The sequence below is a fragment of the Panthera pardus genome, unplaced genomic scaffold, assembly GCF_024362965.1.
Source record: "Panthera pardus isolate Hobbes unplaced genomic scaffold, ASM2436296v1 HiC_scaffold_21, whole genome shotgun sequence".
NCBI classification, from domain to species: Eukaryota; Metazoa; Chordata; class Mammalia; order Carnivora; family Felidae; genus Panthera; species Panthera pardus.
Window position 1 is genome coordinate 1,951,254 of NW_026526777.1, and position 24,440 is coordinate 1,975,693.

The following is a 24,440-nucleotide window of genomic DNA, read 5'->3' on the forward strand; positions in this document are numbered from 1 at the left end:
TGAGGGCAGACGGGACGGCACCTCACGTCTCTCCCGTTGTCTCTCCCTCGCTTCCAGAGCAGATCTCGTACCTCTGTCCTAAGGAGTGCCCGCACATTGTCTTTCAAGCCGTCTCGGGGCCCCTGGCCGCGGCCACCGCTTCCGTCCTGACCAATCCCATGGACGTCATCCGAACCCGAGTGCAGGTAAGACCGGCCTCCCTGCCCCCGGTAAGAAGGGTCACCTGTGCTCCCCAGTGCTCCCCCGACCTCTCTGTGTCACGGCCTTCTAGTCCAGCCAGCCTCGTCCTGGTCAGCCAGGCCCCTTCCTTGTGCTTACGACTTACCATGTGCAGCAGGCAGCGGAGCGCTCTGAAACGCCTAGAGCGTTCCCCTCACCACGTGTGCCCCCTTGCACGCCCCCGCACCTGTCCCCGCCATGCCTCACTGGCTCCTCCCTGCCTCTCATCCCGTTAGCACAGCCGATGCTTTTCTCTACCGAGACGGAGCCCTTGGTGGTGCTGTCCAGACCTCGTAGTCCCTGTCTCCACTCAGCTCAAAGATGCTTCCCCAGCACCTAATCCAAGGAAATGGAATCTGAATGGATGTGTAACATACAAATGGCAGGTTCTGCTGTATGAGAACGGGGGCTTGAACATCTGATGTGGGTAGCTGAAGAGGACAGCTGTGCAGGAGAGTGGGGTCACGGCTGTGGTGAGGAGGAGAGGGAAAGAAAAGAACCTCAACAGGTTGGGGGTGAAGCCGGCTTCCCTGATCCGAGGATGTTGGGATGGAGATGGCTGGCAAATCTAGGTGTATTTGTCTGTAGGAAAGAATGCCCTTTCCACGCCCGCTTTTGAAAATGAATAAATTGACATCTGATTGGTGTGCAGACCACAAAGTGCACAGGTTCCCTTCTCGTTCTCTCCTGAGCCTTGTTCTGAGCGCTCCCAGGCTGGAGGAGACCAAGCGCGTGTGAGGACCAGAGCAGAGCTGGAACAGCCCTTGACGCGGCTGTGGACGGGGGAGGGCAGGGGAGCAGAGGTGGTCAGAGGAGAGTACCGGAGAGGAAGAGGGGAGCGTGGAGGAGGGTGGGGGTGGGGATGAGTGAGTGGGCAATATTCTCAGCCAGAGGTCACCCTGTGACTGTCGCACGGTACGGGGGTGTGCAACAAGCAGTGCATCTGTCCTGCGCTGGCTGAGGGTCCGAGGGGGGTGGTGTCTAAACGCGCACCTGGGTGGCAGAGTGTGGGGGGCCGGGGCAGGGGGCAGGACTGTTGAGAAGGAAGAGAGGAGATTTCTGCCTCAGCCCAATTTCCAGTGTAGTAGGGAGGACGGGTCCCGGGGTGTGTGGGGGCGACAGGGCCGGGGGTGGGCCCAGCCTCGGGGACTCAGAGGGACTGACACACGGGAATGGAAATGACAGACCAGCAGGGCCTTCAGTCCCTGGGCTCCCTGAGGCCAGAGAGGAGCCCCCACGGCAAGGAGCCCTAGCTCAGGAGCTTAGCTAATGACAGGAACAGCTGCTCACAGTTACGGTTCTGGCGCCCAGAGCAACTGCGTGGCTTAGGTCTACTTCGTGACTGTCGTACATCTGAGGAAACTGAGGTACGTTACCTGAGGCTACCCTGTTAGCAAGTTGGGGAGCAGAGTTCGACCCAGGCGGGCCGGTACCAGAGCCCACATGAACCACTGTGCCGCCCCGTCCGGCCCCCAGGCCCCAAGTCCAGTTCTTTCCACCGTAGCCCAAGGCTGCGCCGAGTGGCCCTAACTGTGGCCCGTGGCCTTCCGCCATGTTGCATTTCCAGGTCGAAGGCAAGAGCTCCATCATCCTGACCTTCAGACAGCTGATGGCAGAAGAGGGGCCCTGGGGCCTCATGAAGGGCCTCTCTGCCAGAATCATCTCAGCCACGCCGTCCAGCATTGTCATCGTGGTGGGCTACGAGAGCCTCAAGAAACTCAGCCTCCGGCCTGAGCTGGTGGACTCAAGACACTGGTAACCGGCGGCAGGGCGAGAACCCTGCTGTTGCCCACACTACTTTGGGGCGGGGGTGGCGTGGGAGGATAGCACCCTCTCCAGGTGCCCCCGCCACACTCACAGCCCTGCCCGGGGCCAGGTGGCCTGTCTGGGACAGGGCACAGACTCCGAACTGCTCTTGCTGAAGAGGCTCCACACCTGGACCCCCTGCCCCTGGTATTTTTTATTTTCTTGCCAAACTGGGCTCTCTGCTCAGTCCCGGTACTCCGTCCTGATCCAAGGAACCCCCATCCCCAGCGATCCCACTCCCCCGTCCCCTGCGGAACCTTCTCCTGGCCTCCCCCGCCATCTGTGCCCCTGAGACCCTGACGAGAGCTGTACAGGGCGCTGGTTTCCTACTGCCGGTCCTCCCCCCGGCCTCTCAGCCCGGATTTCCAGCAGCTGTCGTCAGCCCTCTCCTGCTTCATCTCGTAGGCTTGCTTCTTTTTGCTTTGGGACTGAGCCGCCACCCGACTGTTCTGTTTTCCCTGCCACTGGGGGCCAGGTGCCAGGTACTTCTGCACAGGGAGCAGGAGCAGCGAAAACCTCTGGTTCTCCAGAGCACGTGTCCTCTCTTCGGAGAGTTATTAGGTTGGGGACAAATGTCGATACTTTACTTTGTGTGTGTATTTTTTTTTAACATCTGTGAACTAGGTACTGTCAGTCCTGCTGAAGCGCCAATCCTGCAGTCAGAGCCCACCCCTTCCTCAGGTGGAAAACGTAGCTTTCCCTCAATCCCAGTTACCTACCCCACGTTCCTTCAGAACCAGCAGCCCCAGGACATTCGAGCTGTTGGCTCCCTCGGCCAGGCGACTGCAGGGGCGGGCCCAGTCCTGAGCAGATCAGGCCGTCCGGGCTGGACTGGGAGAACTACCCTGCAAAGCGAGGTGGAGAGAACAGGTTGGAAAGTGAGGACAGGGTGCGTGTGCCTGTGCCCCGGCGCATGTCCCCAGGCCGACAGGGTGAGGCCTAGGAGAGGGCGGGGGAGGTTCTCCGCCCTGGGGCGGTCATGACGATGACGTGCGTGTCTGTACCCATCACCGGGACTCACAGAAACAGAGGTGTCCCAGTGGGAATCTCTGAGACGTGGGACTGGTTGTGGTTTTCTCCTCCTCCACGTGAAGAGTCATCCCAGTCGTGGCTCTCCCGAGGGGTGCCTGGGGGAGAGTAAGGAGCAGGTCAGGAAGTCCCCCCGATACCAGGACCACTGCGTTTACCAGCCCGATACTGCCGAGACTCTGTTGAGGCTCTTCAGGGGCGGACAGCGAGCCCTCCTCCCCCGCACCTGTGTGGTGGGCAGACAGGTGCAGCCCCCAAGCGAGGAGAAGGCAGGGCAGACCCTGCCCTTGTACTTGAGACGGCTGGCGGGATGACCCTGCACACGTCTTTTGGGTCCCGCCCCTGGGAAAGGCCCTGGTGCCCTTCTGAAAGGTGCTAGCTCCCTGAAGCCTCGCTGCTTCTCACGGCTGCCCTACGTTGTCGCCCAGGTCAGAGCCCGGAGGCCCGTTCCTACGCGCACCGCCACCAGCGCCCATCCGTCTCTTACCCCCCAGGGTTATTTCCCCTTTCACCTCTCTCCACTTTTGTTTGTCCTTCTTTCCCTTTGTCGGGAGTCTCCCAGTTTCTATCCACAGACGGTCAGCCCAAGGGTCCTCAGATGACCCTCAACCTCCCTGCCCCGCAGTCATCCATTTATCCCCCAAGAACCACCAACGTAATGGAGGCCGGGGACCCCTCGTCTCTTTGAGCCCATCCTAGTGAGGCCCTTGTGGCTCAGCTCAGCGCCCCACCTTCTCCCCAGTGGCCCGTCTGCGGGCGGCCCTGCCCCCCTGCCCCCTTCCCGCCCTCGGATCTGCCCGCCTGTCTCCCGCACACACACGCACAACTGACCTTCACTCACGCAAACACACAACACACACCCACTGACATTCACACGCACGGTCTCCTACACACCGACATATGCGCGCGCGCGCGTTGTGAAAGGACGCGCATCTGGTGGAAGGGACCTCGGCCGTGACCTTCCCATCGAAGAGCCCAGGGGCCGTGGCCGGCCGGCCGCACCCGCTGGTCCCCGGCGGGCTGGTCGGCAGCCCGAGGTGGAAGGGGCGGGAACGCGCGCGCAGTGGGCCCAAGATACAGACATTAAGATCGGACACTCCCTGTTGCACTGTACAAGGTCTCTGAACCGTAATTAAAAGTTTTTGTCGAGCCCCTCAGCCTCGCCTTGCGACTCTGCGGCCCGCCCGCCCGCCCGCCCAGCCAGGATCCGGGTGCGAGGCGCGCCCCTTCCCAGCTCCGCACCGCCCTCGGGCTCCCGCGGGTGCGCGCCCCAGCGCGGCTCGGTGACGGACGCCCGCCGCTTCCAATCGGGAGCGCCCGGGGCCGGGGCCGGCCAATAGCCGGCCCCGGGGGGCGGGCCGGCCGAGCCAGTTTGGTTTCGCGCGGCGACTTCAACATGGCCGAAGCGCGCAGCAGCGACGCAGGCGGCGGCTGTGAGGGAGAGGGGCCTGAGGGGCCGCCCCGGGAGTCCGTGCCCCCCGGCACCACCGTGCCCAGGGTGAAGCTCCTCGACACTCTGGTGGATACCTTCCTCCAGAAGCTGGTCGCCGCCGGGAGGTAAGGCGGAGGGAGCCCGACGGACGACCGGCCGACCGGGGAGGGCTCGTGCGGGCCGGCCGCGTCTCGACCCGGCGAGACCCCGAGGGCGCGGCGGCGGCGGCCTGTTCACGTGGCCTGGCGTCCCCCGTTGGCAGTCGCGTGATCGCGCAGCCGCCTTGGGGCGGGACCGCGCGGTGGTCCGGGCCGGAGGTGCCGGTGGCGGGGTGGGGGGGGGGGGGGGGGGGGTCCTGGGCGCGCTCAAACCGGCCTGGTGGGGGCGCCCTTCTCGCGCGGTGCCGTGGGCGGCCGGATGCGGAAATAAGGGGGGCGCGGGAGTGCGGAGCTGTCACTGCGGGAGGGGCGCTGCCTTCCTCCCCGGGTGGTGCCCCCCCCGCCCACCTCGCTCGGTGTCCTGGGCGGACAGGGCTGAGGCTGGCGGGTGTTCGGGGGGGGGGGGGGGGGTTGCCCGCGCTCGGATCCCTGCAAGACCCCCGTCCTCGCCTCGTCCCCTGGCGCCGCGCCTTGGCCCTGCGCTTGAGATCGCCCCTCAGTTCACCTGTTCACTCAGCGAACGCTCGGGTCCCCGCCGTGTGCCGGGCACGGTGGCAGGAGCTGGGGAGGCGGCAGAGCAGACGAGGGCCTGGCTCGGGGCCTGCACCCCTTGCGGGAAACAAGATAATCACTGGGCTTGAGGAGGTGCTGAACAGGGTGATGTGACAGAGGGCGGCGTGGGGAAAGGGAGCCCGCTCTGACCAGGTAACGCTGAGCAGAAACTGGAAGAATGAGAAGGAACCAGCTCTTGAAGAGCTAGGGGGAAAGCTCCTTGGCAAAGGAGACAGCTTGTGCAAAGGCCCTGAGGTGGCCAGGGCCTTCTAGGAGCTGGCAGAGGGCTTCTAGGAGGGCAAGTGAGGGCCTGTTCATGCCAGATGTAGTTTATGGAGTAATGAATTTGATAAAGTGATTTGTGGTTAAAAGAAATTTAATGTTTATTTTTGAGAGAGAGCACGAGTGGGGGAGGGGCAGAGAGAGAGGGAGACACAATCCGAGGCAGAGGCTCCAGGCTCTGCGCTGTCAGCACAGAGCCGGTCACGGGGCTTGAAGCCACCAGCAGCAAGATCATGACCTGAGTCAAAGTCAGATGTTTCACCGACTGAGCCACCCAGGCGCCCCTAATTTGTAATTATTTTTATGGGCCCGTCATGACACGCCACCACGAAATGTCCAGGCAGGGTTCCTCCCTTGTTTGTTTGCTTAGATACCCCCCAGCCCCCCAGCTCATTCTTGTCTTCCCCTCCCCTCTCCGTAGGCCCCGCTTCCTCCATTTATTCCTGTACAGATGCATACTGAGCATCGACAGTGTCCCAGGCTCTGTTCTCGGAGCTGGAGATAGGCGATCGAGACAGAAAGGTCCTGCTCTCATGGAGTAGGCAGGCATTCTAGTGCCAGAAAGAAAAATAAATCAGGCTAAAGGAAGAGAGCAGTGGGATGGGGGTGGGGGGCCTGGGTTCGCGTGAGTGCACGGAAGCGACTTTTGAGTCTGTTTGTATCCTTGTAAAGTCCGTTGTTTTGTCCGTGCACGTTCGAAGTTCCCGTGCGTGGTGTTGAGCTACATCTGTCTTTTTTCAGCCAACATCCATCTATCTATCTATCTATCTATCTATCTATCTATCTAATCTATCTTTCTATCTTTGTATCTTTTTCTTTCTTTCTTCCTTTCTTTTCTTTCTTTCTTTCTTTTTCTTTCTTTCTTCCTTTCCTTTCCTTTCCTTTCCTTTCCTTTCCTTTCCTTTCCTTTCCTTTCCTTTCCTTTCTTTCCTTTTTTTTTTTTTTTTAAGACCTAGCCCTGTTCTGGGAGGGCGTATGGTTCGGGTCTTCTCTTGCCGCCTTTCGTTCCGCGATGTGCATCACGCACTTACCCAGGCCCGTCGCGGACACCTGCTTGCCCCCAGGTCCCTCCTCCACGGGTCAGGCCACGGCCGATGCCCTTGTGCCGGCGCTAGCTAGCAGCTCTGGCGGGCAGCTAATGGAGAGGGGTCCCTGGATTCCGAGGTTCACACCTGCCCGTGTTCCGTCAGACTGCCTTCCAGAAAAGCTGTTCCGTTGCCTACATCCTCAGCGGCGCCGAGCGTCCTCCATCGTAATACCCGCCGTTCTGAAGGTGTCAGAGGGGCATCTCGCCATCGTGGTTTGCACACCCCTGCTCCCTCACAGCTGCGGACGTCTCCTCGTATCCTCCTGAGGCCTTTGGCTTCTCTTGTGAACAGCCTGCTCACTTCCTCCAGCTTTTTTTTTTTTATTATTTTTTTCAGACTCGTTTTCCTTATTTATGCATTTGTTTACTTTTTTAAGTTAATTTATTTATTTTTTTTTTTTAAGTTTATTTATTTTTGAGACAGAGCATGAACGGGGGAGGGTCAGAGAGAGAGGGAGACACAGAATCAGAAGCAGGCTCCAGGCTCTGAGCCATCAGCCCAGAGCCCAACACGGGGCTCGAACTCACGGAGCGCGAGATCGTGACCTGAGCCGAAGTCGGACGCTTAACCGACTGAGCCACCCAGGCGCCCCTAAGTTAATTTATTTTGAGAGAGAGGTCACGGGAAGGGCAGAGAGAGAGAGAGAGGCAGAGAATCTCAAGCAGGCTCCACACACCGGCAGAGCCTGACGCGGGGCTCAAACTCACAAACCACGAGATCCCGACCCGAGCCAGAATCGAGAGCCAGACGCTTAAGTGACACCCAGGTGCCCCTCGAGGGTGATTTTTTTGAGACTCCAACTCACGTCAAGTCTTTAAGAAGCGTCCAGTATCTTGACTGAGGTGGTAAGTAGGTCTACAAGGTTACACGTGTGATAAAGTTACAGAGATGTCCACACACGCAAAGGTACCCTAACTGTTGAGGTCTGGATGAGCCAGTGTGGGGTTGTGGTTTGATACTGTGCTATAGTTGTGCAAGATGTCACATTGTGGAAGGTCCATTTCTTTGCAACTTCTTACAAATCTCTAACTATTTCAAAATAATGAGTTCAAAAAAAGCTTATCTGCAAAGGATAGGACAGTGTTCAGTGGAAACTAATTGAAAACCACCTAAAACATCCAACATTTGAAGAATGGTGGTCGCTCAAGTAGAATGACGAATAAAGTACTCTGCTGCTTTAAAATTCCATTTTGAATAATACTGAATCATGGGAAAATTATCACATTATAATGGTAAATTTTAAAATCAGGTTATGGGAGGAAGCATCCATATCCCACATTGAATATACTTTTTATCTAATTGTATTCAAATTGCAGTTGACTAGGGGCGCCTGGCTGGCTCAGTCAGTCGAGTGTGTGACTCTTGATCTCGGGGTTGTAGGTTCAAGCCCAATGTTAGGTTTAGAATTTGCTTATAAGAATAAGATCTTAAATAAATAGGGGCACCTGGGTGGCTCAGTCGGTTGAGTGTTCAACTCTTGATCTCAGCTCGGGTCACGATCTCCTGGTTTTTCGGAGCGAGCCCCGCATCAGGCTCTGCACTGACAGTGTGGACCCTGCTTGGGATTCTCTCTCCTCTCTCTCTACCCCTTCCCCACTCTCTCTCAAAATAAATAAGTAAACATTTAGGGGCGCCTGGGTGGTTGAGTTGGTTAAGAGGCCAACTTTGGCTCAGGTCATGATCTGGTGGTTCAGGAGGTGAAGCGCCCAGGGGGGCTCTGGGCTGACAGCTCGGAGCCTGGAGCCTGCTTGGAATTCTGTGTCTCCCTCTCTCTCTGCCCCACTCACGCTCTCTCTTTCGGTCTCTCTCTCTCAAAAATAAAAATAAACATTAAAAATTTTTTTAAAAATAAGCATTAAAAAAATTGCAGTTGAGTAGTTGACATGTTACATTTTATAGTCATTTAAAAATAACAATTACAATATTAGCTAATCTGAACTTTTCGTTTTGAAGCCACTCCATTTTTTTTTTTTTTTAATTTTTTTTTTTCAACATTTTTTATTTATTTTTGGGACAGAGAGAGACAGAGCATGAACGGGGGAGGGGCAGAGAGAGAGGGAGACACAGAATCGGAAACAGGCCCCAGGCTCCGAGCCATCAGCCCAGAGCCTGACGCGGGGCTCGAACTCACGGACCGCGAGATCGTGACCTGGCTGAAGTCGGACGCTTAACCGACTGCGCCACCCAGGCGCCCCTGCCACTCCATTTTTTTTAATTAAAAAAAACTTTTCTTGAGTTTTTCTTTATTTTGATCGAGAGAGTGTGAGAGGTTGGGGAGGGGCAGACAGAGAGAGAGAGAATCCCAAACAAGCTCCTCACTGCCAGCCTCCAAGGAGCCCAGGCTGGGCCCCGGCCAGTTCTGGTGCCTTCTCAGGGCAGCTGTTGTAAATCTCCATGACGTCCCTCAGGCCCTTCCCCTGCGCCCCCCCTCCCGCCCCGGCCCCTCGCAGTGAGAATGACCCCTGGCACCCGGTTTGTAGAGACAGCTGAGGTCAGCAGAAGGAGTTGCTCTGACTGTGGATCTGGCTGACAGAGACCCGGTCGCGCGTCCCCCCAGCCCCCACCAGCAGCGTCCCTCCCTTTACACCCAAGGCTGCAGCTGCAGATCCACCTTCCAGGCTCTAGTCCCACCTCCAGGTTGGTCTCCCTCGGAAGCACTTTGCCGCCACTCCCTGGAAACTTCCTTTCAAGGTCGTGTGTAATTCTTTGTCGATAAGTCCTGTGGATATTTTCTCATCCTGATCCTCCTTGCTCTCCTTGTAGTAGTTGACCCCGTTAACCACTCCCCTGTCCTTGACATTTGTCCCTTGGTTTCCACACCAGGCTCTGCCCCTCTGCCTTCCTGGGCTCCTCTTCCTCTCCTTGACCTTAGATGTGAGCATTGGACTTTCCTCCTGTCACCTCTGCGTCCCGTCTGATGTCCAGATGCTTCGGTGTCCACTGCTCCTTACGTTCGCTCCCAAGACCCCGCACGCTCTGGTCCTTGCCTGCCTCTTGTCACCCCCTCACCCATAATCAGACCTCCTCCTTCCCTGTGAGGTCAGGGCATTTGCATTTGACGTAGGCTCCCCGGGGATGGTTTCCTCCATTTCTTCCCAGACCTTCTCTAAAGCCTTCTTTCTCCCCGGTTATTCTTGGTCACAACACCTGATGTTCTTTCTTCACAGCACTTACCCCAGGACACAGTTCCAGGGTCTGTCTTCCCCACATTAAATGTAAGGTCCTGAGCACAGGTTCTGGTCTATTCCACTGGCCACTCTCCACTCATTGCTTCTCACGGTGCCTGGCCCATAGGAGACGCTCAGTAGGTGCTTTTGGAATGCACGAGGATTCCCAAGCTGCATCTCTCTGCCAAGCTCCAGACCTCTGTCTCTACAGTCTACACTGGAGATGGCCCCTTGGTGTCCACACAGCCATCAAGCTCAGCATGGTGGAGACAGGATGGCTGCTCCCTAACTGGGTTGAAGATACTACCGTGTGCCCATTGTCTGGGCCAGAGGTTTGAGGGTCCTCACCCGTCCCTTGTCCCCGTCAGCCACGGCCCCATGGGCTCGCACCGCCCTCCCCAGTCTCCTCCTTTCCACCTGTGTACCAGTGCTTAGGTTCAGGGCCACCTGCCTAGACTGATGTGGCAGCCTCCACCCTGGCCCTCCAGCCTCAGTCCTGTCCCTCCCTTACTGCTCAGACTGGAGGTCCTTCTGCTTCAAAGGGTTAATTGGTGGGGCGCCTGAGTGGCTCAGTCAGTTAAGTGTAGGACTTCAGCTCAGGTCATGATCTCGCAGTCAGTGAGTTCAAGTCCCGCATCGGGCTCTGTGCTGACAGCTCAGAGCCTGGAGCCTGCTTCGGATTCTATGTCTCCCTCTTTTTCCTCCCCTCCCCAGCTCACGCTCTCTCTCAAAAAAAATAAACAAACATTCAACAAACAAAAAAAAAGGTTATTTGGCTCAGGGCTGCTTCCAGAATCAAACATAAGCTCCTTAGCTCAGCACACAAGGCCGTGCACCCCTCGGCCCCTCCCTGTGTCTCCAGCGCAGTCAGGGCAGCACGTGCACTCTTGCGGGCACACGTGCACAGGAGCTCCTCTGCCTCGACCTGCTCTCCCCCGCCGCTTCTCCTAGCCAGGACCTCCATCCCTCTGTGTGCTTAAATAGAAACTTGCAGCTGCTTTCCACACAGAAAGGGCTAGACAAAGGTCACGTATGCAAATACTTGACCCTCTCCCAAGCCGTTAAGTTAAAAGTCCTCGTTCTCAAAGACCAAGTACTTCTCCCGGGACAGGAGTCTCTACATAGTGCAAGCTAGTTTATTCACATGTCGGGTATCCAAAAGGATATTTTAAGCCCTAGATTGATTTTCCCTACAACTCAGCGTATTTTTCATGTACGTATTAGCTTGACAAAGAGGCAAGTTACATGATGCACCCCAGAATGCCTGGAAGGTTATGGGCCTCGCTGGGCCATCGGATCAGCCGGACCCCCTGCCACTGTCTTCCTTTCCTTGGGCCGGCCATGGCAAAGACCCCACCTGTCCTGTCTTGGGCATCAGAACACAGAAACACGGCTCTGTTGGAGCTTACCATTTGTGACCTGTGCCTGGTTGTCAAAAAGGAAGGGTTCTCTTCTGTCCTCACAGGTTCCTGGACCTGCTGAGAAACCACCCTTCTCCTGTTTAGCTAAAGCAGGCAGATGAGGCCGTTCCCCTTCTGTGCACTGAGAGGGGCCACCGGCTAGAGGCAGTGGGGGACCCGGGGGAAGACCGGTTGGCCCCATTTGGCAGAAAGCGGGGTCTGCTGCAGGTGCCATGCCACGGGCGGTGTCCGTCGGGGGCCCAAAGTGGTTGAGTGCTGGCTGTCCCCGGGCTGGCCCAGTGGTGTGCTATGCCTGTCGGGTCTGTGGATCCTGACTTCTGCAGAGCTGACCGCCTGCCCCTGGGCGGGAGCCGGCCCCAGTGTCGTTCTTAGGAACCGGCTCCTGGAGGGAAAGAGTGTGATTTAACAGATCAAGCGTTCCCACAAAATAAATGCCTCCCGACTATCTCCCCCTCTTTGTGCACGTGCCGTGCTGCTGGCAGTGACTTGTCCCTGAAGCACGTGTGACTCTGACTGCGGCTTCAGCCCATGCTCTTCCCACAGCCCTCTGTCCCCCCTGTGTCTTGTCATCACCCCGCCGTGCCCCGCAGCAGCCTGCGGGAGCTGCCTACAGCGTAGACTGCATCCCGCTTAAACCCTTTTCTGGCTCCTGTGTCTGCCCTTCCCTGCCTTCCCCACCGGCCGTGGGCCCGAGGCACCTGATCCCGAGCCGGGTGGCCCCAGCAGGTCTCAGCCGTGCAAGCTTGGGCCAGCTCCCTCATCTGAAAACTGGGGATGGTGAGAGCAGAAACTGCCCCAGAGCGTTATCGAGGCGGTTAGAGTGGCTGCGTGTGAGTGCTCGGCCCACGCCCAGCAAATGTCGCCCGGTGCTACTTTGTCGCACATCCTCTTCAGCTGTGCTGCCTGGGTCTTCGACTCCTGCCTCCCTCTTAGGCTTCAGATGCTGCTTCCTCCAGGGAATCTTCCCTGAGCTCCCTGCAAGCCACCCCTTCCCCCCACCCGCCGGCTACCCCAGCCTCATTTTCTTGGGATTGATCTGTCTTTTAAACAGTGTCCCCTCTGAGGGCGGGGACCACGCTGGGGCACGTTTGGGTCTGTACCATGGCTGGGCCTGGCACGTGCTCAGTGCTTGGTGTTTGTCGAATGAACGAACGAATACAGCAGTCCCCTTATCCAGAGTTGCGTTCCGCAGTGTCAGTTCCTCACTGTCAGCCACGGTCCCGAAGCAGAGGCTCCTCCCTCTGACATCTGCTCACTGTCGGGAGTAGAGAGCAGCTTGTCACATGCCTCCATCCTTCACCTCCTTCACCTCCTTCTCCTGTCACGTGGGCATTTCATCACTGGACCTCATCAACAGGAGGAAAGTGAATATAGTACAGTCACATATTGAGAGACAGACCTCCTAGTGACCCCGACACCACCATTGACAGCGTCCTCTCTCCTCAGGGAGGCATGCACCTGCTCCCTGAGGCTCTGGGTGGCTGAGATCCTTGACAAGTGATGTGTGAGCCCGGTGTGTCCTAGGACTCCCCCCACCTCCATCTGGTGACCAAAGTCCTGGCCACAGTAGTAGGTCATAATCTCTCCACCCACGCCTTACCGCTCAGGTCGCCCTCACCAATGGGAACACCCTCCCCCATGCCCCAGATGCTGCTCCTGGCTTTATCACGGTCCATGCAGTCCTTGGGTGGCATCCGATGAGTAGTTCCAGACCCCAGCCATCCCAGCTCCATCCAGGAGACCCCAATAAATCCCTCTCTGCCCCACCAAAATAATAATAATAATAATAACAATAATAATAATAATAATAATAATAATAATAAGGTATTCAGAGAGAGAGAAAGACTACGTTCATGTAACTTTTATTACAGTATGCTGTTATAGGGATGTTATATAGAACAATTATTTTTGTGCTGGTGTTCATCTCTTATGGTGCCTAATTTATAAGTTAAACTTTATCACAGGTATGTATGTATGCATAGGAGGAGAACATAGTGTATGTAGGGTTCAGTACCCCCTGCAGCCTCAGGAATCCACTGGGGGCCTTGGAACATGTCCCCCTGTGGATAAGGGGGACTACTGTAGAGTTACCTTGATGGACATTTTTATCTGCATGCAAATATTTATCAAATCAGAAGTCTTTTTCAGGGACACCTGGGTGACTTGGTGGGTTGAGCATCTGGCTCTTGATTTCAGCTCAGGTCATGATCTCAGGGTCATGGGATGGAACCCCAGGTTGGGCTCCCCACTGAGTGTGGATTCTGCTTAAGATTCTCTCTGTCTCTCTGTCTCTCTCTCTCTCTCTCTCTCTCTGTCTCGCCCCCCCTTCCCACCCCTCTCCCCCTCTGTGCATGCTCTGTCTAAAATAAACAAGTAAAAATCATATTGGAAAAAAAAGTCTTTTTCAGAAAAAGTATCCCAATTTCAGATTCTCACTATTAAGCTTCTAGCAGTTGCCAAAGAATCCAAGTAATAAAAAGTTAGGTTAGCCCAAGGGGCCTAAAAGCCTAAAGACCTAATTAAAATTAGGATTTTTTTTTTTTTTAAGATTTTTTTACAGTCATCTTTACACCCAAGGTGGGCCTCGAACTCACCCGGAGATGAAGGGTCCAGATGAAGCATGCTCCCCCGACTGAGCCAGCGGCAGCCTTAAGATTAATTTTTACAGGATAATTTTCTGCCGCAGTTATCACCAGTCATGGACCGGTGCTGTCACCAGGAAGCTTTTCTCGGGTGGCAGCCCGGGGACCAAGGACAGGGCGGTGCAGAAGCACGCAGAGAAGCACCTGGGCGAGGGGGTGGGCACTCCCTCCGTATCGCGCGCTCCCGAGGGCGGTGGGGGGGGGGGCGGGGCTGGGACAGAGCGCCCTCTGCTGGCCACTCCGCGAACAGGCGCTGGCGGGCAGGTTAACACACCACGGAGGGCTGGACGCTGGGCTTAAATATTTTGCAGTCAATTGTTTTTAAAAGTTAAACTTATGTGATAACTCAATTTGCAGTGAGTTTTTAGTGCAGTAAGTGCAATGCTTTTTCCGTGAAGCATTTCAAAACCAGTGAAGGTGCCTCAGATGTTGCAGAGTAAGAATTTAAGAGAGAGGGGTGCCCAGCCGGCTCAGTCAGTGGAACGAGCAACTGTTGGTCTCGGGTTGTAAGGTCAAGACCCACGTTGGGCATAGAGATTACTTAAAAATTAACTTAGGGGCACCTGGGTGGCTCAGTCGGCTAAGTGTCTGACTTCGGCTCAGGTCATGATCTCACGGTTTGTGGGTTTGAGCCCTGCGTTGGGCTCTGTGCCGACAGCTCAGAGCCTGGATCCTGCTTCGGATTCTGCGTCTCCTTCTCTCTCTGCCCCTCCCCCACTTGTGCTCTGTCTCTCTCTATCAAAAATAAATAAATGGAAAAAAAAGCTTAAAAAAATTTTTTTAAGTATAAGAGAAAAATAGATTAAAACCAGTTAATATAGTCATGTTTGTTTTGAAGAAGAAACTTCCATTGATAACAAAAGTAACCCTTTGGGAGGGCACAGTTTAGCCTTTTCTCTGTAGTGGGGCCAGTGTGTTGTTCTGCCACAGGGTTGCCACCAGGATGCATTTGCCAAGCGCCTGCCTTCTGTGGGGGAGGAGACGTCTTGACTCGGGAAGCCAACTTACTGTTGGACACTTCTGAGGGGGAAGTGGGGGCCGTTCTTTTGAAATTAATAGTAACAACTGTGGCTAGGGGTGCCCGGGTGGCTCAGTCGATTGAGCATCCGACTTCGGCTCAGGTCATGATCTCGTGGTTCGTGAGTTCGAGCCCCGCGTCGGGCTCTGTGCTGACAGCTCAGAACCTGGAGCCTGTTTTGGATTCTGTGTCTCCCTCTCTCTCTGCCCCTCCCCTGCTCGTGCGCACCCTCTCTCTTTCTCTCAAAAATAAATAAACATTTTTTTTAAATTAAAAAAATAATAACTGTGGCTAACATGGAGCTTTTCAATGTGCTAGGCGCGGTACATATAGTTATTATTCCCATTTGAGAGAGGCAGCAACTGAGGCTTATAAAGGTGAAGAACTTGTCAGAGATCACTCATCAGATGAGTGGTAGAGGTAGGATTTGGACCCAGACAAAAGGACAGGCCGGGAGTCCTCAGAACCAGTGTGCAGTGCCCAGCCCATAGCTGGGTGGCCCCTTGTGTCCCCTTGGAAGGCCAAGGCCAGGAGACCACTCCAGCAGAGGGCAAAGGGGGGCTTGGCAGAGAGGCCACCGGGGAAGCTCACGAGGGAGTACTCCTCCGCCCAAGTAGCCCGGGCCCAGTAGCCTGGGGTCCAGGGTGGAGAGATGGCTGGGAGTGGTGGGGCAGGCCTCCCCTCAGCCCCAGCCCCTGGTCTGCAGGGCGGTCACAGCTCTGGACAGCCTGGAGATCCCAGTGATGTTGCAGATGGCGTCCCCGCCCACAGGGATATTAGTTTACCTGACAAGACAAAACTTGACTTTGCGGTAGGGGGCCGCATGGAAATGCATCACTTTTCCTGCTTCTCCCTGAGAGTATTTTTCCCAGAAATTCACAAGGGCATTCACACCATTCCCAGGCCCGCACCTGCTCTCAAGAGCGGGGAGGGGTTGGATGAAGGGGGACACAGGCCCGAGGGTCCGGCTGGAGGACGAGGGAGTACCCTGAGGTGTACCACGTGGTGCCCACGGTTCACGCTGCTCTGTGGGGAGGGGGTCGGAGCGTCCTCAGCACGAGGGGAAAACTTTGTGTCTCTACCAGACGATGATGGATGTTTAGTGCACTTCTGGCGGCCATCGTTTCACTGCACACGTGAGCCAGGCCCCGTCGTGCCGCAGCCTTCAACTTCTACAGTCAAGCTGGAAAAATACAAAGCAAGGATCCCTGTCCTCCTGTCCCCTGACGCTGGCCTCCAGTGTGGCCGCCTGCGCTCCGTGTCCAGGGATGTGTGCGAATGTGCTTTGCTCTCGCTGAGCTCTGAGCCCAGCGGGGCCTCGGGAAAGCCTCCCCGGCGGCACTGGAGGCTCCCCCAGGAGAGGGGCTCTGGCTCAGCTCAGACCCTCTGCCGTCCAGCGGGCTGCTGGCAGGAGGAGCAGGATCTCCGGTGTCCAGGCCGCGCCCGTTTCAAGCCACAATTACCCGGTTCAGTTCCAGCCCGGCTTGGCCAGGCGTCCTGCGTCCCTCCACATCCCTCGTGAGCCACAGACTGCGTGGCGAGGGGGACCGGCAGCACCACAGGATCCCCAGGGCTCCGCCGAGGGCAAAGGGTGCCAGTCGTCCGTTCCTTGCCCCCAGGTGCACCAGTGTCCGATGTGTACCCTCCAGCAGGGAGAGACTGTCCCTCCTGCAGAGGGGCCGGGCGGCAGAGGCTTGCAGCCGGCCCTCCGAAAACAAAGCCCCGGCTGACTGTGTTTGCCAGCTCCCGAGGCGTAAATACTCACTAGAGCTGCGGAAAGATGGGTGGTTGGGCACCGTCACAGAGTGCTTCCACGGGGACGCCGCCAACAGCCTCGCGCAAGGAAAATGTGCTGGAAGGATTAGGAAGCCGTGTGTTTTGAATAGTTAGTACCTTGTTTTTAACATAACTTACTGCCAGATTATATAATTTAGTGTTCCGTGCTGGCTGTGTCTCCTGAAGATGTAACGGCTGTCCCTCGCAAGCCTCTGTGTGCTCTCCCTTGTCACCTGTTTCACAGCCCCTGTTCAGGGCCAGGAACGGGGGGGTGGGGCGGCCGAGGGCCAGCAGTGAGTCCCGGTGGCAGGGGGGGTGGCGGGGGCGGGCTGCGCACGGGCTTCCAGGGACCCGATCCCAGCCTGGCCACACAGCTGAGGAACATCCGGACCCACAGCCGAGCACAGACGTGGGCTTTTGTGTGGTTGAGCGCTCGCTGGCTTGGACACTTCCAGCAGGTCATTTGAACACTGCTTCATCAGACAGGCTGTCACTGAACCCCCACCCCACCCGCCCCCAGCTTAATGGCGATCCCCGTGACACTCTGAAGCCCGTGGCCCTTTTCCTTCTAAGTGCCCTCCACAGTGGTCATCACCACGTTCTCACGAGTGTCTGTGATTGCTGCCATCTCCCTGCCAGAAGCTCCAGGAGGGCCGTGTGGCCTCCCTCCCGCCCAGTGGCCAGTAGCCCGTGGGTGGCCAGCATGGACATAGGCAGAAGGGGAAGGGCCTGAGGGGGAAGGTAGAAAGAGACGAGCAAGCAAGGAGTGGGGAGAGAAAAGGCAAGAGACTTCTTTAACTTACTGGCATGTCTTTGTGCAAGACGGCCAGCCATCAGAAGTGTCCCGGGTACCCCGGTCTTTCCAGCTATAAGGGCTGTAGCAGCGAGATGCTTCGGCCGCCGCTGCCGGAGACCTGATTAGAAATGGCTTGAACAACAAGAGGCATCCATCACTTCACTAGCGAGCAGCCCCGAGAGGCGCGGACTCTAGCTTGGCGTCTTCGGCAGCTTGACGATGTCCTCAGAGACCCCAGTTCTTTCCCTCCTTCCGTTCTGCCTCCTTAGGGTATAAACTCTGCCCTCGGGCCAGAGACCCCTGCGGTGGCCGGGAGCCGGACGCATCACCTGGATACGGTCACGTCCTCCAGAAAGGGCATCAGTTCCTTCCTCTGTGGCTCCTTTGAGGAGGCAGGAAAACTCTCCCAGAGGCCACATGTCCTGTCCTAATCCAGCCCAGCAAGGGGCCTGGAGCGACCAGAGTTTCTCCGGGACCCCTACCCACACCAGCAGCAGTGTCACCTGGGAGCTGGTTGGAAACCGGGGAGGCGGCTGGCGCTGAGCCTTAGCAAGCCCTCTACCCCGGTGGTTTGAGTGGCTGGACCATCGTGACCCACCCTTGAGGGTAACCCCTGGGCTCCCCTGCGGCTCTGCGGAGAGGCAGTGAGTGGTCAGGTGGGGCTGAGCCGTCTGCAGTGACCGGAGGTGCAGGCGAGACGCTTTGCACCCACCGCCTTTAACCAGCGCGGTGAGGCTGACCCGGCCCGGAGCCCTGCCGTGGGAGGCGGGGGGGGGGGGGGCGCCCCGGGGGGCGCCCCGGCAGCTGCTGAGGGCTGGCTCTCCTTCCCACCAGCTACCAGAGATTCACCGACTGTTACAAGCGCCTCTACCAGCTGCAGCCTGAGATGACGCAACGAATCTACGACAAGTTTATCACCCAGTTGCAGACGTCTGTCCGGGTGAGTGGCAGGGAGCCCGGCAGGCAGTGCTGGTTCGGGTCCTGCAGGCAAGGGCCGTACGCTCAGCCCCTGCCGGTCCCCAGTGGTCAGGCCACGGTGGCCGCCGTCCCTTCCTTCCCAAGGACGGGCACCTCGACACCCCCGCTCTTGTCCTCCTGCATCATGACTGTCTGCTGGGTGGTCTCGTCTTCGTACCTCCAGCACCTGGTGCAGGGCCTGGCACGGACAGGGCACTTAACAAACCGTTGAATTCAACGGAACCGCATACGACAAGGAGCCCAAGAGAGGCCGCTGCATTCAGGTCTTTCAGTGACCGTGATCCCTCTTGAGGGCTCTGTCTCCCTGCCGGCACGCGCCAGGGGGGCCCGGAAGCACCCAGACGCATCTGTGCCACCGGCACGGGGTGCGCTGGGCCTGGGGCTGCGGCACCCAGGGTGATGGGCAGGCTCTTTTCAGATGTTTTCCATCTTACGCTTTCTGTTCTTCGTTACTAAAGTCCCCTGGAGAGAAGAGGGCGTGTGGGTACAAAGGCACAGAACAGGAATTCGCCAGAATGTTACTGAGTCCTGTACTTTCACTGTGGGCTTGTGTGGTGTCCTTACAGCCCTTTGCTGCTCTCTCTTCAGGAGGAAATCTCCGAAATCAAAGCAGAGGGGAACCTGGAAGCCGTCTTGAATGCCTTGGACAAGATCGTGGAAGACCGCAAGGACCAGGAGGAGCCGGCCTGGTGAGAAGGTGGTCCGCGAGGCTCACGCGGGAAGAGGCCGCCCCCCCAGCATCCCGACGGGGCTTCCGCCAAGAGCTCACACGCCTGAGACTCGGGGCGCAGCCACCCGTGTGGTGCCCTCCGGGAAGGGGAGCCCCGATGCAGGCGCGGGCGGGCTGACGAAAGCCTTCCTGGGGGGACTCGTTTCAGGACCCCTCTGGCCCGCGGGGCACATAGCCGGCGGGAGGCGGAAGGGCAGATTGGCGATCTTCCGGCCGGCTGGCCCCGGGCATCCGGGTTTTAGTCGCTCGTCCACTTAAATGTTTAGGGAGTACCCACCACACGCCCCGAGATCAGCAGTGAACTGGACCCAAGAGACCTGCCCCTGGGGCCGCATTCCCGGGGTGTCCCGCGCAAGGTGGAGGCGCCCTTAGCTCCTGCCTCCCCCCGCCCTCCCCGCCTGAACAGCACGTTAGGCCAGAGCGACAAAACACCTTTCTTGTGCTTTCCAATTTTTTTATGCTTGGTGACCGGAATACTTAAGAGAATGACGTTATAGAACCGAAAAAGACATTTTTGAGGAACTTGCAGTGTCTTTCACCCGGCTGCTCATCAGACCCGCCCCCACCCCCCACTTGGGGTCTTCAGAGGCCTCGCCCCTCACTCTTGCCTCCAGGCCTGTCTTCCTCAACTTCCTCTGTTACCCAACCCTTGCTGGGGCCTTTCCTGTCATCCTGCCCCAGCCCACGCCACCCTCCAGCCCCGTGTCTGGGGAGTGGGCGCACGTGGTTCTGGGGACAGAGGCGGCCGTGGGGCCGGGTGTTGGGGGGGGTGGGGCGTGGCGTGCCGGGGAAAGGGTCACCACTCGCCCCATCCCCGTGCCCCCTGTGGCCTCGCAGGCGCCCGAGCGGGAACCCGGAGGCGGACCTGCGCAGTGCCCTGGTGCCCTACTTCCGGCAGCAGCGGGACGCCTTGCAGCGGCACGTGCGCAAACAGGAGGCGGAGAACAGGCGGCTGGCGGAGGCCGTGGTGGCCGGGCGCCAGCAGGTGCAGGAGCTCCAGCGGCGGGGCCAGGCCCGGCAGCAGGCCTGGCAGGTGAGTGCCCGGCCCTACCCTCGGGCACAGGCTCCCGGCCCGGGGGGCCACGACCTCGTGTTAGTCGGGGTGACATGGGGTTCCCCACACAACTGCTCCCCAGTAGCTTTAAAACATGTACATCAGGATGACGTCTAGAGCCTTCGGCACACATAAAACATGCTCTGTGCAACAACTGTGTTCTCTGAGGGTGAAGGGACTCTTTGAGAGTGGCCCGCGTCCCCTGGGGCTAAGCGGGTGAGTGGGTGACCTGGCTGAGGATCCAGGGAGCGGGCACGGCCGTAGAGACAACATGGGTTTTCTTACCGGCTCGAGAGGTGGCTCTGGTCAAGGGTTGCCAGCAGGGCTTGAGCGGTGGCCACACTGTTGGGCTCCTTCCGCTGTCCGGGTGTCCACCTTGTGTCCTCTCTCCCACCCGATGGCTCCCCTCCTGGGGCGGGCCTTCCTGCGGCGGAGGGCAGCGGGTCCCCAGGTCCCTGGCTGCCAAGACCCTGAGCCCTGGAGGGCCCGCAGCAGGACGAAGTCCAGAAGCTGGCCTTTTCCCTCTTGACATCACCCCCTCTTTGGCTCCGGGGTCCCTGGGGAAGCAGGCCCCAGCGTGCTCGTGACCAGGGCCCACAGCCTGGCACTGTGTAGGGGCACTTTGGGGCCACCCTGCTGAGTCCTCAGGCAAGGTGCTGCCCCACCATCCCCCTCTGTCACCACGAGGCCGCCAGTCACTCTTCTCTCTGGGCCCTGCTCATAACCCACCTCACCCGGTGCCGCTGCGGGCCCGAGGCATGTGTGAAGCTGGTCCCTGCCTGAGCTCAGCCTGGGCCCAGCCACTAGCACAGTCAGGTCAAGAAAGTTCCTCCACTAGAAATCGCTGATGGAGGTCAAAGGATCACAGGGACACTTTGGGGACCCTTATTCAAGATGGGCGCTGCTCTGGGGAGGCCCAGCGTCGGTGGCCATGGCGCCCAGCCTGCCGTGAACACCTGCTGAATAGGGGGGCCCCTGCTGGGCCTGTGACATGAGCCAAGACCCCCTCTGTGTTGTCCTGGGGGACATAGGCCCGGAGTCCAGCACAGTGGAGGCAGAGGGTTTGGATTTTCTCATCTGTCTGTTCCCTCCTACCGCTGCCAGGCCCTGCACAGAGAACAGAAGGAGCTGGTGGCTGTGCTGGGGGAGCCGGAGTGAGGAGGCGACGGCCGGACCAGGAGCAGAGGGCCGTCGAGGTCGAGGGCCTGGCCTCCGAGAACCACTGGCATGGTGCCCAGTCCCTGAGTGGGGATGGAATTAGCTGGAGGATGAGGCTTGTCTGTCCTGCTTTGGGGGCTCCCCTGGGGTCCCCCCCAACACACACACACACACACACACACACACACACACACACACACTTCAGATTCTTCCCTGTTTTCTTGTAACTAGGACTGTTGGGCAGCTCCAATCCCAGGAGTCGTTCCCTGCCTGCTCCTGAGCCCCTCCCCTCCCCCCGCCCCGCCCCCCGCTCGGGGAGTCTGTGTCCATTCTCCACTGATTGCCCCCTTGCTGGCCAGCCTGAGGACCCGTGCCACGTTCTCCCCACATCCGTAAATAAACTTCCTGCACTTCCTACACTGTAATCTGTGAGGATGCTTCCTCTGCGGGGCCTCTCCCAGGCCAAGACCCCTCTTGGCTCTCAGAGCCCTGGCTGGGGTGGGGGTGGGGGGAGGCCGTACCTGACCATCAGGTGCAGGAGGGCAGCGAAGACCTTGTCCCAGAAGGCTGGACCCCTGGGTTCCACCCCTCTTTGCTGTCTGGGTTCATTGTGAGAAAGGCTCTGTGCCGCCCCCACCTCCCCCGGGGTGTGCACACGGTGAGCATGCGCGCCAGCGGGTGGGCCCTCCGAGTAGCTGGTGCTCTGCCCCCTTCCCCGGCCAGGGCTCAGCCAGGCATCAGGAGGGGCTCGGCCACGGGCGGGATGGGTGCTTCCTCTGGCCGGCGGTGAGGGGACGGGTACAAGGCAGGGCCCCGGAGAGGGCCTCACCCCAGAGAGGCCAGGTGCAGTCTGTCTGGGAGCACTGGGAACACTCCGACATCAGGGTGGCCCTTGCTGGCCACCTGCTGCCCTGAATTAAGCTCAGTGGAGCCGCAGCATCCAAACACGGGGCAGTGGGGTGGGCGGGGAGTGCCTGGTCAGGTCCCCACCTCCGGTGGGCCGGGCGTGAGAACACCCTCCCTCCTCTCCAGGCTGGGCCGAGCGGGACTTGGCTCCCAGGTGTGCTGGGATGGGCCTTTGCGGGCTGGATGTCTGCCTCTTGGGAGACAGGTCCCCACAGTTGCTAACACTGGGGAGGCTGTACGGCCAGGCAGAGGGGCCCTCTCCCTGCTCCTCACTGGCTCTGCCTCCCCATGTGCCAGAGGCGCAGGGGAGAGGGTCCCCACCGCCCCAGACAGAAGAGCTGTCCTGCTCTCACTCCCGGCCCACCTCTCTTGGCTTTGGGTTCCGGTCCCGACACACGAGGCCTGAGCAGAGCCGAGCAGCTCCCACACCAGGCCTCCCCCTGGTGTCTGGCCGGGGCAGGGTGCCTCCGGGTGAACGAGGGCATCGCTGCCTTGGGCCCCTCCCTCCCTGGGGTTTGGCTCCTGCCCACAGGCCGTCAGTGGAAATCACAGTCTTAGAGCGACAGTCCAGCTCTACTTGAGTCTATTTTAGACCTCGAGCCCCCCTTTCTCCCCTCCTGCCCCTCCTACTCCACCCAGCTGGTGCTCAAACTGAGGCTGGGGGACTTGAGGTGACCCCCGTGGGGAGGGGCCCGGCCTGTCCAGAGGCTGGAGGCCCACACCCTCCTCCATCACTTCCAGGGGCCTGGCCAGGCAGCTCAGCTCCAACCACAACATCCTTTGGGGTTTGGCCTACAGAGCCGGGGCGGATGACCCCCAAATAGCCCTGGCAGATTCCCCCTGACCCACCCTCGCCTCCGGGGCGCAGCCCAGGGTATAAAATGGTGCTGGCGGGAGAGGCAGACCAGCCGAAGTCCAGCAGCAGCCCGGGCGGCCACTGACAGCCACGCCATGAGGCCCCTGACGATCCTCGCCCTGTTGGCCCTGGCCGTGCTCTGCCTCTGCCCAGCTGGCCCGGCAGGTGAGTGCCCCCACCTCTGCCCCCGCCTCCCCTCCCGCCGCCCTCCCGGTCTAACCACCTCCTGCAGGCTCAGTCCCAGTGCAGGGAGAGGAGGAGGGGAGGCCCGGGGGGTGAGCAGGGGTGAACTGGGCCCTCTCCTTTTCAGATGCAAAGCCCAGCCGTGCAGAGTCAGGCCGAGGCGCAGGTATGTGGCAGGGCCTGGTGGGGGGCCGTGCCTGCGGGGCTGCCCGCCGTGCCCCCAGACCCAGAGCCATCTGACCTCTGCCTTTCTGTTCCACAGCCTTCGTGTCCAAGCAGGAGGGCAGTGAGGTGGTGAGGAGGCTCCGGCGCTACCTGGCCCCTGGGCTGGGGTGAGTGCTGGGCCGTGGCCGTGGCCGTGGCCGTGGATCCGGGCTGGGGTGGGGGGCGAAGGCCGGGATCCGGGTCTGCCAGGGCCGTGGGTGGAGGGGGTGGGCATGTTTCTTGGAGGCTGATGCCACTCTCTTGGGCCGTCAGTGCCCCAGCCCCCTACCCGGACCCCCTGGAGCCCAAGAGGGAAATATGTGAGCTCAACCCCTACTGTGACGAGCTGGCTGACCACATCGGCTTCCAGGACGCTTACAGGCGCTTCTACGGCACGGTCTAGAGCAGGCGCTCCCCACCCAGGACCCCTCCCCTCCCGGCGCCCTGACCTCCCTGCCCGGCACGTGTGGGGCCCCCGGCATCCCCGCTGCTCCAAAATAAACTCCAGAAGAGGAATTGGTGGGGCTGCGAGTCTCTGTCCGTCCGTGGACGTCCGTGGCTTCCGTGGCGTGGGAGGGGAGGGAGGGGAGGGAAGGGAAGGTGCGGACGGGGACGGGAGTGGAGGGGCGGTATGAGCTCTTTGGTCCCAGAAAGTGCTTCCCAAAGTCCGCTGTTGACTTATTTATTTGTACTGTACTCGCCTCATCTGGAAGCGTCGAAAGCAGCTTCCTAAAAGTCTTATTAGGATTCCCCCCTCAAGCCCAGCACCCCTCCCCCCACAAGCCCCTGCACCAGCCACGACGCCCAAATTTAGACCCAAGGTCCTGGACACCTTGAGCACACGGCTGTGACCAGCACCGACAGACCACATCCCTGTGGGCAAACAGCCCGTTTGGGAGGCGAGGGCGCCAGCGGGCCTCGGCGCAACAAGCACGCGAGGCAGGCCTAGGTTAGTCGTGTTAGTGACCCCCCTGGGCTCAGCAGA

The 24,440-nt window shown here is 58.9% G+C and overlaps 2 protein-coding genes across 4 annotated transcripts in view; both read left to right on the forward strand.

Moving 5' to 3' along the window:
• LOC109256289 (solute carrier family 25 member 44) overlaps positions 1-21,731 on the forward strand; it is a 32,181-nt gene extending 10,450 nt beyond the window's left edge. Inside the window, exons 3-8 of one of the 3 annotated variants that reach the window (XM_053908809.1) lie at positions 58-185; positions 1,787-1,974; positions 18,221-18,326; positions 18,953-19,053; positions 19,932-20,127; positions 21,253-21,731. In XM_053908809.1, coding sequence (XP_053764784.1) covers positions 58-185; positions 1,787-1,974; positions 18,221-18,326; positions 18,953-19,053; positions 19,932-20,127; positions 21,253-21,306 — 773 coding nt within the window. In that variant the 3' untranslated portion in view covers positions 21,307-21,731. Of the gene's footprint in view, positions 1-57; positions 186-455; positions 991-1,786; positions 1,975-4,414; positions 4,612-18,220; positions 18,327-18,952; positions 19,054-19,931; positions 20,128-21,252 lie in introns of those variants that run through there. The other 2 variants (XM_019431431.2, XM_019431430.2) reach the window with 2 other exon arrangements.
• Positions 21,732-21,856: 125 nt separating this feature from the next.
• BGLAP (bone gamma-carboxyglutamate protein) lies at positions 21,857-23,971 on the forward strand. The gene is made up of 4 exons (XM_019431432.2): positions 21,857-23,233; positions 23,379-23,417; positions 23,514-23,583; positions 23,729-23,971. The coding sequence occupies exons 1-4, from the start codon at positions 23,164-23,166 to the stop codon at positions 23,856-23,858; spliced, it is 309 nt and encodes a 102-aa protein (XP_019286977.2). The 5' UTR covers positions 21,857-23,163; the 3' UTR covers positions 23,859-23,971.
• The last annotated feature ends 469 nt before the right edge of the window (positions 23,972-24,440 follow it).

What these genes read in the sequence shown, in the direction of transcription:
- BGLAP (XM_019431432.2), top strand. Translation starts at nt 23,164, where the DNA reads ATGAGGCCCCTGACGATCCTCGCCCTGTTGGCCCTGGCCGTGCTCTGC. An exon ending in AGAGTCAGGCCGAGGCGCAG is followed by an intron (nt 23,418 to 23,513) that starts GTATGTGGCAGG and finishes TCTGTTCCACAG; the next exon opens with CCTTCGTGTCCAAGCAGGAG. An exon ending in TACCTGGCCCCTGGGCTGGG is followed by an intron (nt 23,584 to 23,728) that starts GTGAGTGCTGGG and finishes TTGGGCCGTCAG; the next exon opens with TGCCCCAGCCCCCTACCCGG.